The sequence below is a fragment of the Eutrigla gurnardus genome (assembly GCF_963514095.1).
Source record: "Eutrigla gurnardus genome assembly, chromosome: 23".
Taxonomy (NCBI): Eukaryota; Metazoa; Chordata; class Actinopteri; order Perciformes; family Triglidae; genus Eutrigla; species Eutrigla gurnardus.
In genome coordinates, this window is record NC_139934.1 from 7,859,276 (window position 1) to 7,876,043 (window position 16,768).

The 16,768-nt window shown below is 41.6% G+C and overlaps 1 protein-coding gene across 1 annotated transcript; it reads right to left on the reverse strand.

Annotated features, from left to right (window-relative positions):
- Positions 1 to 4,144: 4,144 nt before the first annotated feature.
- On the reverse strand, positions 4,145 to 16,176 carry gba3 (glucosidase, beta, acid 3). Its single transcript, XM_084003824.1, has 5 exons — positions 16,063 to 16,176; positions 7,623 to 7,847; positions 6,683 to 7,482; positions 6,053 to 6,176; positions 4,145 to 5,449 (listed from the first exon to the last, which is right to left on the reverse strand). Exons 1-5 carry the CDS (start codon positions 16,124 to 16,126, stop codon positions 5,247 to 5,249), a joined length of 1,416 nt encoding a protein of 471 aa, XP_083859950.1. The 5' UTR covers positions 16,127 to 16,176; the 3' UTR covers positions 4,145 to 5,246.
- Positions 16,177 to 16,768: the final 592 nt, after the last annotated feature.

The following is a 16,768-nucleotide window of genomic DNA, read 5'->3' on the forward strand; positions in this document are numbered from 1 at the left end:
CCACCAGATTTATAACAATAAAAGTCTCCCCCCGAAAGGCATTGAAACGCACCGACCATTTCGCGAGCAGCCTTGAACCCCGGCTGATCTGCTATTTGTTACCTCGAGCGTTTGGCAAAAACAAAAAAAAAAACCTCGGCTCCAGCCCAAACACTTGAGAGGGCTTATTGCTCATGTTGCCCACAAGTTCTGCCCTGTCTGGCTGAGACAAACCATCACGGTTAAGCTCGCGAGACAACAACCTGGAAATACCTTGATCCAATTTGAAACACAGGCTTACTTGCTGAAGTATAAATGCTTAAATTGCTAATACCGGCAGGTAATTATTAAATTCCCCCCCCCTCCTCACCAGTACGTTTGTGTTGCATCTGCAAACACTGTTAGCACAACAATTGAGTCACAGGTTCGGGCACCAAAGGAGGATGATTATGGTAATCCAACAATGCCAAAGCTCTATTGCATGTCACAGATTTTTTGTTGCGAACGCATGACCTTATTAACCTTCTTAATCCTCAACTGGGTTCTCATGATAAGGAGCTTACACACACACAAACTCGCACTCCGACACTTTCACTTTGATGCCCGGCAAACACTTTAGAAGCCATATCCACCTGTTTCATCCTGCACACCTGAGGTTCCCTGCATAATATCGGCGGGAGCCCTCGAGTCATCCAAGACAATTAACACTCTCCCTTAGATCAACAGCGAGGGGGGGCTGGGGGGGAAGTGGATGTCGGCATTTTGGAGCAGAGGGCCCTCCCTGTGTAGGCACATGAGAAAGCAGGTCTGATTGGTATTAAGTGGTGAGATTAAAAAGCCATCTCATAGGTCAGGTCAGCTGGTGTTCATTTGAATGCATTACCGGGGTCCGAGGCTAGATAATTCTCTCATTAGCGCCACTCAAACCCGGAGTGACAACACGGGTGAGAAGGGAGCATGTCTTACAACACTTAGAGTTAATTAGTCCAGCTCGCACTGTTGCTCTGCGCCCCGTGCGTCCGCTCCCTCTCTCGAAAATGGTCTCTCAACCTAAAGCGTCTGCAGTTAATCAAAGATGAGCCGCCGAGTTTTTCCCGATCGGAAAAACCACCTGTTGTTGTTTCAGGGAATGAATGGATTTTTTTCAAACTCTTAAGAAAAAAGTTGAAGGCAAATTGAATTCTTATGGACATCATTTCTATTCTATTGGTTATGGATTACATGTTAGCAAGAAACTCGCAATCTGAAGGTTAGCCAGAATTTCACTAAACCAGGGCAGCATACAATTATTTCCAATTATGGTCAAAACCATGACAAATAAAAGCAGGTTGTACAAAAGCAGAACTGTCACTTAAATTTGTGTTTGAAGCAGGACATGAAAGGCCAAGGTAAATGTGGCCCCCCGTATTCCTCTCATTATTTCACACAGATAAAGCCCACAGGTAACCACTTTCTGTCTTTCAGAGCAGATACATTTTTTTTCCCTTTTGTTGACGTCGTTGAGTTCATGTTGAGAGCATGAGGTTACGTCCACGTCATTAATCACCCCGCCTGCTAACCACGCCGCCATCACGCCGCTCCCACCCGCGTTTCACTCGCACTCCTACCGCCGTTTCCATGAGACGAGGAATGGAATATCCATCTCTCTATGTGCTCCCCCCCAATCACCACCCCCAACCGAGCACACAGGGTTAGCTGAATATTCTAGGAGCTTTCAATTTTTCAGGCAGGTCTGTGAACCCCCACCATCCCGCGGCGCCATCACACTCAAGGGAGTAAGAATTTCAACAGTCGTTAGCAGGGTCATCTGCAGTCCCTCAGGGAGGGACTTAAAAGAAAAAAAGATTTGAATTGCCTTTCTCTCTTTATTCTCTCTTCGTCTCGCCGCTTTAGTTCTCTGTATGGGTCCGTCATAATTCCACTTCCTGTCTTCAAGGCCCCAGCGATGTTCATCCCCCTCAATCTTGTCCGTGCCGCCAAATTCATCAATCAAAGGCGAGGTCTTCAAAAAAAAAAAAAAAAAGCGCCTTTTCACAGCTCCCATCTCATGCCTCTTATGCCACTGTCAAAAGTGGCGACGGCTCCCAACTCGCTGGTTATGCCGGCGGTAAGGCGTTTATCCACTTGTATAACGTACTGTAGTGGTCATACAGGATCAAATGCGGGGATGTGAGGGGAAAAAATGGCTTCCAGCAGAAAGGGAAAGAGAAGGAGTGGGGGTTGCGAGGAAGACGGGGGGGATTGAAATGAGAAAACATTTCTTCTTCTAACTCTTTTTGCACTAATACGAATTCCCAGTGAAATGTCTGGCGAAGTAGGTCAATGGGATTTAGAAAGTTTGTGCTGTTCCCCCCCCCTCCTCCCTCTCTCCTCGTACTCTCTTGTCAATGGGAAAATGAGCAATGCGATTAGGAGAGGGGAAGATGATGAGCTGCAGAGAGTGAGTAAGAAAGAGAAAGCGAGGGGGGGAAAGAGAAAGACAGAAGGCAGGCTGAGTGGTGGTTTGGGCCTCTCGCGGGTCCTCACCAGCTGACGGAGCTACCCAGACAAAGTGAGAGGGAAAGGGGTTGAGAGAGAGATGTGTATCTGTGCTCTAGAGGAAGGGAGTGGCTGATGTCTCATCATCTTGATATTGAAGCAACAATCTAATTATACAATTCCTCCAGGGAATATGCATATGAGGGGCAATCAGTAAATAGAAAAAGGTAATTATTTGCCAGAAGTCATAGCCTTTTTGCACCTGTACGCGCTGCACCAATACACAAGATTGCGCTTTTAATTTGAAGATAGTTTATCAATGGGGGGGGGGATTACTTAGTTAATTTATAATAAGTGAATGAATTTCCCAGTTATTGAATATTTCATAGCGTCTGTCAAAAAATATAATCAGTTAAGTTTGGTCAAATACAAATGGGCCTCTCTTGGTAATTTGCCACAATTTCTTTTCCTCGGGGGTAAAAAAAAAATCTCCGCCAGCGAATGTGATTGAATGTTACAATTAAACGTTCTAATTCATTGTCAAATGCAACTTATCTAATACACATGATGTATTTGGCGCTTAATTGAAAGGCACATTTAGAAATGGGTTTTCATGTGACTTTCTACATCGGAATAAATTCCGACCCGCCGTAATGAATTGAAGCTGAATATTCGTTGTTGGGACTATTAAAAGGGGGGTGAATTATTTAAATGCTAATTAATGTTTTAAGCCCTCCAACCTGCAATAAGCACATATTATTCCTCCCCCCCCCCCCCCCCCCCCCTGAAAATGTATAATTCCCACCCTGGCTAAATGCAAGTGTAACTTCTCCCTCATATTTCATTCAATCAATGCAGTTGTGGCACGAAGGCAGGAAGATGGAATCCATCAAATATCGCGAGACAGTCAGTGGAATTACTAATCAACTCTCTAGGAATTCAGTTGCCCTTTGTAAAGATTCATAACTGCTTTTTTTCTTCTTCTTTTTGCTGTGGTTATGCTTTTGTCTAACAGGTAAGCTCATTTTGAATCTTTTCTCTCTTTTTTTTTTATAAAATCTTGAAGTTTTTATTCACACATTGCTTGCTTTTTAATGAGCTTCCCCACCTGACGAGCTGCGTAATAACATCTGTTTAGTCAAACGTTTAGTGCTTTTTTTTGTTATCTGTCGCCGTCACTCTGCCGAGATTTAAAGCTGTAGTATGAAGATGAACTTCATTAGCGTTTGAAATAGTGCAAGATTTGAGGGGGTTTGAACTTTGGTGTGGGAAAAAAAGAAAGCAGCTCCACGCAAAAGAGTTCTAATGTGAGCGGCGTTTGGCATTATTCATGTTTCCACAATAGCTTGTTATTCATCATAAGACAAAGGAGAATCTCACTCGGCCTGACATAGATGGAGGAGGGCCACGAGGGCATTACTCACATCTGTTGAAGAGCGGTATGCACAGCCAACTGGATGTCACGATACACCGTGCTTATTAATGCAAACAAAGTCTCCCAACACAGAATATAAATGGCATTTGCCTTCACGTCGGAGCATAAATATTAATTGTGTTAAATCTGTGATGTATTGTGCTAAGGGAGAGAGGCGTTAGTTGTTTATTGTTGCCACCGACAGCCATGCATTTTATCCATCAAAGCATCGCCACGTGACACAAGTAGCAGTACAGTTTACACACACCATTCGACGTAGTTCCCTTTAATACCACAAGGTGGCACTGTAGGCTTACAAAACAGGTGCCATCAAACTGCTCCATCTTTATTCACTGATCAGGACAAAGATCAAGATGATTTTATTAGTAGGCATTTCATTAGCATTGTCATTAAACATGACACATGATCTACAATACCCCACTTTCTTTGAGACAGCACCTGTGCACGGGTCACATATTCACTACGGCGCCTCCCGGCTGTATAGATCTCCACCGCATTGTTCGCCACCCCGTATAAATAATCCCGCTTCAACCACAGCATGCACAGAGAGTCAACAGAAGGCCTTTGGGAGGCTTTTCGCCTTGTTCACTCTCTTCTCTCTTTAAGGAGAGAGTTTGCACAGCTGTCCGGGGAGCACAAATGGCATCACACTCCCTTCCTGTGGCAGTACATCTGTTGCTTTCAGCTGGCATCCCTTCTGAGTCTGCTGGAGTGTGCTGTGTGCAGCCTGGCGGCATTATGATAACCGACTTTTGATGGGTTCTTTCCAGTGTGATAGGTGAGGTGGTACGGGACTTTTGTGTCTAATATACAAAGGATGACCAAATGGTCTGTATAATTCGTTTTTCAATTTCACTTCAAATGCCAGAAACCCAGCCAACTATTTTTTTTTTTTTTTTTTACTAAACCTTGAAATGGAAATTTCCAGAGTACAATGGAATGTATTCCAATGTATTTTTAGATTCTGAACGGTACCTGCATAGCAAAGAAACACTTGCAGGTGGATTTAAGGAGAAGACAAACCGACATCAACGCGCTCAGGTGCAGCAGCCAAATCTAAAATGTTGTTTCCACTTTGAGTCACCTTATAATTTGGCATTTTGGCTCACGTCTGTTTTTTTTATCAGTTGAATCAATCTGCTGTTTGCTGTCTCTCTGTTTTATACAAGCCAATAATTGTTTGCCAATCTGCCAAAGCTTATTTTGCATCTCATAGAATCGACTTAACACTCTTGGCCCATGTCCTCACATCCATCCCCAGATTTTCTCTAAATTACCCTGACTATTTTCTAAACTGAAAAGACAATCTACATTGAAGTGAAGACTATTTGGTCTTCCTGCTATTCTATACTTCTCATCTGGATTGACGATGTCTGTATTTCGAGATGGTCTTTGCATACTCCCGTCCGGACTGATATATGGTTCGGCTTCGCTTTGCGTCCGTGAAGTCCACGTGGAACAAACCAAAACGAGCGCTGAACCCATCGGCCCATTCGAAGTTGTCCAGCAGCGACCATGCAAAATATCCACGGACGTTGACCCCATCTTCTTGTAAGGCTAGACACAAACACAGAGAGTTAAATCAATTTTGAATGCCTGCAGAAACTATAAATAAAATATCCCTGGCAATAAAAAAATACACATGTTGGCCAGATGATGGCGCCAAAACAAACGACTTTACATTTGAGCAATAACTTATAAGTCGTGAAATCTGGAAAGAAAACATGAACTGAAAAAGATCCTTCTGTTTTCATGAATCTATAAAACTAAATCAAGATGTTTGTTTTCTACCATTCTGAATTTAAACTATTAAGTAATATTTCTAAATATCCCTGCAAGATTTCATCCAAACTAACAAATCTTGAGCCGAGGATTCTGAAAATTTGAAGACTTTGTGTTTGTACAGGTGGTGATGTGTCGGTGATGAAAACAAAACTTTGAGTGAAATCTCTGATGCCACGGCAACCAATCTTTGCATCCCAGATTTGTGACTAATTTAAACCCAATATTCCTGAAGGACATCAGGCAGTTATAAGTCAGCTGTAGGACTAACACCTAAGTGTCATGTAGATTTTCCAAAATGCTGAAAAAGCCTTCAACTCTACTTCTGCCTGTTTACGTCAATTTGCTTCTTTCCTCTGCAGATTCACCAGCCATTACCTTTGGCCACCTCCAAGATGGTCTCCTGGTAAAACCCTGAGCGCTGGACATCCTCGATCTGCAGCGGCCCCACCTGCGAGAAGCCGTTCTCTGTGATGTAGACCACCGGGTCGCCGAAAGTGTCCTGGAAAAGTCACGGGGGGGGGCAAATATTATTGTCAAAACTGGGGGGCATCTCAGCTGTCAGACATGGCGGGGAGAGACAGATTGCTCTACAGTGTGCCGTTTAGCTGCATTTCAGCGGTGCCAAGCTCAAACTAATGGCCTGTGACAAGGCACAACAGCAGGAAATTGCAATTGCAAACACTTTGAGCAAAGTAACTGTTTCATTCAATGTGACAGCACTAATGAAGCATCAATGTGTTTCTGGAGGTGTTAAAGGGAGATAACTGCATACAAAATCAATAGCAAGACACTAAACAAATGTCAGGGTGTTCTACTCGTTTGGTTGAAGGCGATTTGTCTTCTTGTAGGTCAATTCAGTTTGACGCCAAGAGAAAGAGAGAGAGGGGGGGAAAAAAGAAGAATGAGTTCCCACTCAAACTGAAGGATGTCTTTGAGCCTTGTTTGGGGATACGTTGTAGTGACGTGGATTGATGGAAAGGATGCAGAAAGTAGGTGTAGTTTTACCTTGATGTACTTGAGAAGTTTCCGTAAGCCACAGGGCACCACAGCGAGCCAGGACACGCCAGAGACAGGCCAGGACGGATCCATAACCTCTCCTGTATCCCGGTCGCCCTTCATACACATCGTTCCACAGCCTCCCCCCGGCGTGACTTTGCGAGACGTGTAGTAGTTCAACGCAAAAAAGTCAGCTGTGCCCAAAATGGCAGGCTCGTCCCTTGAGAACGTGGGCAGTCTCGAGGCACCGTTCCACCCAAACTTCTTGCTTTGAGCGTCGATGGCAGACCTCATCATTTCTGGATAATCCCCCGTCGCAAACACGGGCCAGGCAAACCACCCGAGCGTGAATACAAGGTGGCGTTCGACGGCAGCGACGTCCTCGCCGCGGTCCGCGTGCAACGGCTCGAGCCAGTCGCTGTTGATTGCCAGAGACACGGCGCCCTTCTGCGTCGCCCTGTAGAGGGAGTCGTAGCTGTGCCAGGCCATGGCGTGGGCACGCAGCATGTTGTGGCCCGCCAGGTAGGCAGCCACCCCTGGTTCTTTTAACCCGGGGGCGTGGATCCCGTCTTCGTGGCCCAGTTTGGCGCACACGTACGGCTCGTTGATGGTGATCCAGAGTTTCACCCGGTCGCCAAATGTCTGGAAGCAGAACTTGGCGTAGCTGTCGAACAGGGCCGCCGCGCCCGGTGATTTCCAGCCACCCTGATCTTGAAGAGCTTGAGGCAAGTCGAAGTGGTAAAGCGTGAGCATGGGTGAGACATCGCAGGCCAGCAAATCATCAATCACCTTGTTGTAGTACTCTACACCTGTTGGACACATACGCAGCGCTGTTATTGAGTGATGAGGTAATACGACCGTTTACTTCTAACATCTACAACAACCGAATGAGCTCATTCCACTGTGTTGTTCACATTCACATAGGGGTCGAATGGGGATATGGAAATACCTTTTTGATTGACATGCTGTGTCGTCCCATCAGGCAGGAGGCGGGCCCAGGAGAGAGACAGGCGATAGTGCGTCAGTCCAAGCTGCTGGATGCACTCCAGGTCCTTGTCCCACAGCTCGTAGCTGTTGCAGGCCTCGTCTCCATTCTGCTCCCCAAACACTCTGCCTTTCTCGTGACAAAACGTGTCCCAGATACTTGGTCCCTTGCCGTCTGCCTGCCAGCCGCCTCAATGTGCAAATAAAGGTTGTTTCATTTTTAGAAAAGTGTGTAGGACCTTGACAAAATAACACATCACTAATGTTTCTATTGGGACTTGATTTGTTTTCATTTTCCTTAAACATAATGGAGTGCAGATAATACGTTTTTACATCAGTGTGACAATCAGAGTAGGTCAGACAAATCAATGGTGAAGATTCAAGGTCTTTTTGGGTTATAAATACAATCTCTGGCTGACCTTTGCATTCTGGTGTTTGCCATCTACAGGAAATTAACACAATACCATGAACACCCGAGCAAAACTAATTTATTGCAAGCCAAAGCTTTTGTAATAAATAGAACCTGAATGGATCCTATGATCAGGTTGTGTAGTTTCAACTTTTTGAAATCCTTTGTTGGCATATTGGATTTTTGTAAGAAATATCCTGTACAATGCTCATTGCGATATCTTCCGAATAGCAATAATGGTTATTATTATACAACATCACCACAATCGAGGACAGTTAGTGCAGAATAAATACGTGCGTCTTTAGGGGCAGCTAGCTTTATTTGTAAATAAAATATTATGCTGCTGTCATTCCAGAGATCCCCCACAGATATTTGAGTTAACAGCGTTCATGGGAGCCAGTCCAACACTGACTACTACCAACACCAAATGCAGTTGGATCCCAAGGCCCTGGTCTTCTCCAGATTTCTGCCTAAAGTTTTTTTCTCGCCACTGTCGCTGTAATGCTTGCTCCTAGGTGATGTTGGTACTTTGAAAATGTATTGACTCAATCATGAGCGTGTTCTAGTCCTGCTCAATGTCCTGAGATAACTTCTGTTGTAATATGACACTTTAAATACATTTGAATTGAATTGAATTGAAAGATGACCGTGATGCTCAGAGAATCCGACTGCCCTTTCACTAAGCTATATGATTGTGATGCAACAGCTGATTATTAACATGGGTCTGCGGTGACGAAACTACAATGATGGACTACAGAACGCGCATTGTTCACTTCTATCCATGTTGTTGGTTCTACAAACAGCTCATTCAGTGATGAACTACAGTATCAACAGTTCCGCCTTCCTGTTGCTGTTACAATCAACATTGCTGCCAGTGAACCGCTCAAAACAACACTGTTCATTCATAAATGGAATATTAACACAACTGTTCAATATCCTTATGTGCAACAATGTAAATTCAACCATTTAGTTATATTTTGCTATGTTTACTTGTGAAGTATTTATTATAGGCTTGTAATGCTTTTTTTTAACTGATGCTTCTTGTTATTGAAATACCTATCCCATTTACTGCTGTAACACTGTGAATGTCCCACTGTGGGATAAATAAAAGATTATCCTCTCTGAAATGTGTATGTGAATTATTATTATTTATTTATTTTTTAAATTTCACTTGGAATTTTATGACTGGTTTGGACTCAATACACACAGACTTTGCCTGACATACGATCTGAGAGAGTTCTTTGACTTTTTATTCATTTTTTATGAATTTTCGACATGCTATAGTATGATTTTTTTTTCTTGGGAAAATGTGACTTTTTAATAATTCTTAATGATTTTTTTGACTTTATTTTGACTGACTTTTTTGTGAATATTCAACTTTTTTTTCTTGGAAAAAAGTGATTTTGGATTTGGACTGTTTTGGACTAACTACACTCAGACTTGGTGCGACAAGTGATACAAGCGGTTTTTATGACTTTTTAATAATTTGTTATGAATTTATTTCAACTGACTTTTTCATGAATTTTCGACATGGCATTACTTTTTTAAGGAAATATAACTAATGCTTTTTATGACTTTTATGCACTCACTACACTCAGACTTTGATTGACACACGTTATACAAGCGTATGTTATGACTTTTAAATCATTTTTACAACATTTTATGAATTTTGTCGATTTTTCACTTTTTTTTCGACATGCTATAGTATCACTTTTTTTTGGGGGGGGGGGGGATTTGACCATGGCTTTTTATGACTGTTCTGGACTCACTACACTCAGACTTGGCGCGACAAGCGATATGAGCGATTTTTATGACTTTTTAGTAATTTTTTATGAATTTATTTCAACATGACAGTTTCGTGAATTTTCGACATGCTATAGTATGACTTTTTTTTAGGAAATATTACTAAGGCTTTTTATGACTGTTCTGGACTCACTACACTCAGAATTTGATTGACACGCGATATACAAGCATATGTTATGACTTTTAAATCATTTTTACAACATTTTATGAATTTTGTCGATTTTTCACTTTTTTTTCGACATGCTATAGTATGACTTTTTTTGGGGGGGGGGGGAAATTTGACCATGGCTTTTTATGCATGTTTTGGACTCACTACACTCAGACTTGGCACGACAAGCGATACGAGCAGTTTTTTTGACTTTTTAATAATTTTTTAAGAATGTATTCCGACTGACTTTATCATGAATTTTTGACATGCTATGGGGTATGACTTTTTTTAGAAAATAGAACTAAGTCTTTTCATAATTTGTTCTGGCATAGACACCTTTTGGTATAGCGGTGGACAGAGAGGAAACATGGCACTGAGAGGGGGAAGAAACATGCATTAAGGGACCTCCAACCGGGGTTCGAACCGGGGTCTGCTGGATATATGTGGGCATGGGCTCATAGCATGCACTCTAACCACTCACCCACCTGCGTGCCATGAATGTGTTTACTATGACTGTTCTGGACTCACTACACTCAGAATTTGATTGACACGCGATATACAAGCATATGTTATGACTTTTAAATCATTTTCACAACATTTTATGAATTTTGTCGATTTTTCACTTTTTTTTCGACATGCTATAGTATGACTTTTTTTGGGGGAAAAATATGACCATGGCTTTTTATGCCTGTTTTGGACTCTCTACACTCAGACTTGGCACGACAAGCGATACGAGCAGTTTTTTTTACTTTTTAATAATTTTTTAAGAATGTATTCCGACTGACTTTATCATGAATTTTTGACATGCTATGGGGTATGACTTTTTTTAGAAAATAGAACTAAGTCTTTTCATAGTTTGTTCTGGCATAGACACCTTTTGGTATAGCGGTGGACAGAGAGGAAACATGGCACTGAGAGGGGGAAGAAACATGCAGCAAAGGACCTCCAACCGGGATTCGAACCGGGGTCTGCTGGATATATGTGGGCATGGGCTCATATTATGCACTCTAACCACTCACCCACCTGCATGCCATGAATGTGTTTACTATGACTGTTCTGGACTCACTACACTCAGAATTTGATTTACACGCGATATACAAGCATATGTTATGACTTTTAAATCATTTTCACAACATTTTATGAATTTTGTCGATTTTTCACTTTTTTTTCGACATGCTATAGTATGACTTTTTTTTTTTTTTAAATATGACCATGGCTTTTTATGCCTGTTTTGGACTCACTACACTCAGACTTGGCGCGACAAGCGATATGAGCGATTTTTATGACTTTTTAGTAATTTTTTATGAATTTATTTCAACATGACAGTTTCGTGAATTTTCGACATGCTATAGTATGACTTTTTTTAGGAAATATTACTAAGGCTTTTTATGACTGTTCTGGACTCACTACACTCAGAATTTGATTGACACGCGATATACAAGCATATGTTATGACTTTTAAATCATTTTTACAACATTTTATGAATTTTGTCGATTTTTCACTTTTTTTTCGACATGCTATAGTATGACTTTTTTTTGGGGGGGGGGGGCAATTTGACCATGGCTTTTTATGCCTGTTTTGGACTCACTACACTCAGACTTGGCACGACAAGCGATACGAGCAGTTTTTTTGACTTTTTAATAATTTTTTAAGAATGTATTCCGACTGACTTTATCATGAATTTTTGACATGCTATGGGGTATGACTTTTTTTAGAAAATAGAACTAAGTCTTTTCATAATTTGTTCTGGCATAGACACCTTTTGGTATAGCGGTGGACAGAGAGGAAACATGGCACTGAGAGGGGGAAGAAACATGCAGCAAGGGACCTCCAACCGGGATTCGAACCGGGGTCTGCTGGATATATGTGGGCATGGGCTCATAGCATGCACTCTAACCACTCACCCACCTGCGTGCCATGAATGTGTTTACTATGACTGTTCTGGACTCACTACACTCAGAATTTGATTGACACGCGATATACAAGCATATGTTATGACTTTTAAATCATTTTCACAACATTTTATGAATTTTGTCGATTTTTCACTTTTTTTTCGACATGCTATAGTATGACTTTTTTTGGGGGAAAAATATGACCATGGCTTTTTATGCCTGTTTTGGACTCTCTACACTCAGACTTGGCACGACAAGCGATACGAGCAGTTTTTTTGACTTTTTAATCATTTTTTAAGAATGTATTCCGACTGACTTTATCATGAATTTTTGACATGCTATGGGGTATGATTTTTTTTTGAAAAAGCAACTAAGTCTTTTCATAATTTGTTCTGGCATAGACACCTTTTTGTATAGCGGTGGACAGAGAGGAAACATGGCACTGAGAGGGGGAAGTGACATGCAGCAAAGGACCTCCAACCGGGATTCGAACCGGGGTCGGCTGGATATATGTGGGCATGGGCTCATAGCATGCACTCTAACCACTCACCCACCTGCGTGCCATGAATGTGTTTACTATGACTGTTCTGGACTCACTACACTCAGAATTTGATTGACACGCGATATACAAGCATATGTTATGACTTTTAAATCATTTTCACAACATTTTATGAATTTTGTCGATTTTTCACTTTTTTTTCGACATGCTATAGTATGACTTTTTTTGGGGGAAAAATATGACCATGGCTTTTTATGCCTGTTTTGGACTCTCTACACTCAGACTTGGCACGACAAGCGATACGAGCAGTTTTTTTGACTTTTTAATCATTTTTTAAGAATGTATTCCGACTGACTTTATCATGAATTTTTGACATGCTATGGGGTATGATTTTTTTTTGAAAAAGCAACTAAGTCTTTTCATAATTTGTTCTGGCATAGACACCTTTTTGTATAGCGGTGGACAGAGAGGAAACATGGCACTGAGAGGGGGAAGTGACATGCAGCAAAGGACCTCCAACCGGGATTCGAACCGGGGTCTGCTGGATATATGTGGGCATGGGCTCATAGCATGCACTCTAACCACTCACCCACCTGCGTGCCATGAATGTGTTTACTATGACTGTTCTGGACTCACTACACTCAGAATTTGATTGACACGCGATATACAAGCATATGTTATGACTTTTAAATCATTTTCACAACATTTTATGAATTTTGTCGATTTTTCACTTTTTTTTCGACATGCTATAGTATGACTTTTTTTGGGGGAAAAATATGACCATGGCTTTTTATGCCTGTTTTGGACTCTCTACACTCAGACTTGGCACGACAAGCGATACGAGCAGTTTTTTTGACTTTTTAATCATTTTTTAAGAATGTATTCCGACTGACTTTATCATGAATTTTTGACATGCTATGGGGTATGATTTTTTTTTGAAAAAGCAACTAAGTCTTTTCATAATTTGTTCTGGCATAGACACCTTTTTGTATAGCGGTGGACAGAGAGGAAACATGGCACTGAGAGGGGGAAGTGACATGCAGCAAAGGACCTCCGACCGGGATTCGAACCGGGGTCGGCTGGATATATGTGGGCATGGGCTCATAGCATGCACTCTAACCACTCACCCACCTGCGTGCCATGAATGTGTTTACTATGACTGTTCTGGACTCACTACACTCAGAATTTGATTGACACGCGATATACAAGCATATGTTATGACTTTTAAATCATTTTCACAACATTTTATGAATTTTGTCGATTTTTCCCTTTTTTTTCGACATGCTATAGTATGACTTTTTTTTTTGGAAAAATATGACCATGGCTTTTTATGCCTGTTTTGGACTCACTACACTCAGACTTGGCGCGACAAGCGATATGAGCGATTTTTATGACATTTAGTAATTTTTCATGAATATATTTCAACATGACAGTTTCGTGAATTTTCGACATGCTATAGTATGACTTTTTTTTAGGAAATATTACTAAGGCTTTTTATGACTGTTCTGGACTCACTACACTCAGAATTTGATTGACAAGCGATATACAAGGATATGTTATGACTTTTAAATCATTTTTACAACATTTTATGAATTTTGTTGATTTTTTTTGGGGGGGGGGGGATTTGACCATGGCTTTTTATGCCTGTTTTGGACTCTCTACACTCAGACTTGGCACGACAAGCGATACGAGCAATTTTTATGACTTTTTAATATTTTTTATGAATTTATTTTTATTGACTTTTTCGTGAATTTTCGACATGGGTATAGTATGACTTTTTTTGGGGGGGATGTGACTTTGGATTTTCATGACCGTTTTGGACTCACTACTAAGACTTGGCGCGATACAAATATTTTTTACAACTTCTCAATAAGTTTGAATCATTTTTAATAATTGTATTATTTTTTTCGACTGACTTTTTCGTTAATCTTCGACATGCTCTATAGTATGACTTTTTGGGGGGAAATTTGACTCTCAGACATTGCTTCACAAGCGATACCAGCTATTTTTATGATTTTTTTTATCATTTTTAATAATTCTTTAATTTATTTTGACTGACTGTTTTTGTGAAATTTTGACATGCTATGACTTTTTTTCCTGAAAAATTTGACCAAGGCTTTTTATGACTGTTTTAGTCACTACACACAGACCTTGCTTGACAAGCGATACGAGGGATTTTTATGACTCTAATCACTTCTTACAACAATTTATGTTATATTTTGAATAACTTTTTTGTGTATTTTCAACATAATATACTATGATTTTTTTTGCGATTGCTTTTTTACATACATACATATTTTTATGACTATAAAATTTGACTGTTTCTATGAATGTTTTGGACTGGAAATAAGATAGCTGTTCATTACTTTCTTTTTTTCTTACAATATTCTATAATGATTTTGTCTACTGATTTTTTGTAAAGCATAATGTAAGCATAAAAGTCATCATGTAGTATGTCAAAATGTGAGGGAAAAGTAATGAAAAAACCTCATAGTATAGTATGTCAAAATCAGTCACCCTAACCATTTCCCTTAACCTCAAGGCAAAATGGCATGAGGTCAAAGAAAGAAGAGAAGGAGAATAATATTTAGGAAAACTTTCCTCTTTGACAATGCTTATAGTTAGGGCTGGCTCAGGTCTGCCTTGAACCAGCTCTTAGGTATGCTGCTTTAGCCCTAGAGTGCAATGAGCCTCTCTCGCGCTCTGTGTTTTCTTGTCTTGCAGGTCTCCTGGACCATGGTGGAACCTGATCCCGACTACGCCGACACTGTGGTCTTGTTTGACTCTTACTGCTAGTATTCTTAAGGCTGCCGACTATTGATTAAATACATGGACTAAAACCTGCATCTCTACTGTCACCAACTCGACTCCTCTCGGGAGTCTGACTGTACTTTCTTGTCCAGCAGAGTCCGCTGAGGTCCTGATGTTGGAAACACCGTATTGTAGCTCCACTGGATCCATCTCAGGGTGGCTGTGCCTGCCGCAGTGGACTACTGCTGTTGATACTACTGGTGTAGAGAGCCCGTACGCAGAACGTTTCCACTGCGCACACAATTAAGACTGAAGCAGGATACAGAAAGTAATAATACTTATTGGCATCAATTAATAAATACAGTGCATAGCCACACACACAGGGACGGGACACAGCATGAGTCAGATAGCCTACTCTACCCCTTGTTGGCCGAAGACAGGTGTCGGGGCACTGCCAACACAAAACAAACCACACCAGAATTACACCCCTTTAGGCACTGCACTACAAAGCACTCTAGACACCCCACAGGGCACAGCACACAGGATTACACTGCAACCAAACTCCTTCTCCCCTAACACGTGATAAGGGCGCACACGCTGGGCACTATGAAAACTGTCTAGCATCCCCCGCTGCTCCTCCCACCCCGGTACCCCGGTACCATGACTACCCTGCTAGCGCCGGAACCTCTCCCTAAACCCGCTGCCTATCTTGGCCGCCGGCAGCCCTAACCGGCATGCGAACGGCCACCAACCCCCCGATCCCGAGTGCAAAGATGAATTATCAGCTGGGCTTTCACCCGGTCACCGAGCTCCGCTCCGCAGAGACGCCAGCCGCCGCAAACTTTCATTCACACTACAGTAGCCTACTCAATGATTCATAAATCTCGTGGTTTGTTTACCTACCTTCTATTTGATAGGCAGCAGTCGCCGCTCCCCATGCAAAGTCTCGCGGGAACATTTTTTTCATAATCAAAGATGTCACTGCATCGTGTTCGTCTATTGTGTTGTGTATGTCTCGTAGAAGATGAAACAACGGGCAAATGTAACAGTACAGCCGACACGATGCACGTGTGTTCTCCGACCAGGAACAGCTCCGGTGTGTGACGTTTAAGGGGCGTGGCGGTTGTCGTTTACAATAGGCTATTATTTACAAGCCGAGGTAAACAGGAAGCGCGGATGGGCTTTTCTCTTTGCTTCATTCTGGCCTCGCAGCACTCTTTGTATACCGCTGTTAAAAATCAGCAAAAAGTAATGCATCTGTGGTCGTTGTTTCAAAAAAAAAAAATGCATCTCCTGTCCATGTTAAGGATTTTATTAATTAAAGTCTTCTAGAGGTCAATGAATCAAATTTGACTATCAGCACACATTTCAGCTCGACTTGAAAAATGTTACACGTTTAATAATGGAATCCACCCATTGTGCCTTTTGCTGCATTACATCCTGTATGCAGACAAAAAAGGTCAAAGGGCGCTTGACAAAGAACACCAAGGTCCTGAAAACAAATGGACTCGTGGAGGTGAAAGCATTATGGCCCAAAGGCATAAATCTTCTCTGCTCTGTGATCATTCGGTCCAGTTTTCTATAGAATGAAATTACTCACTTGACCTGA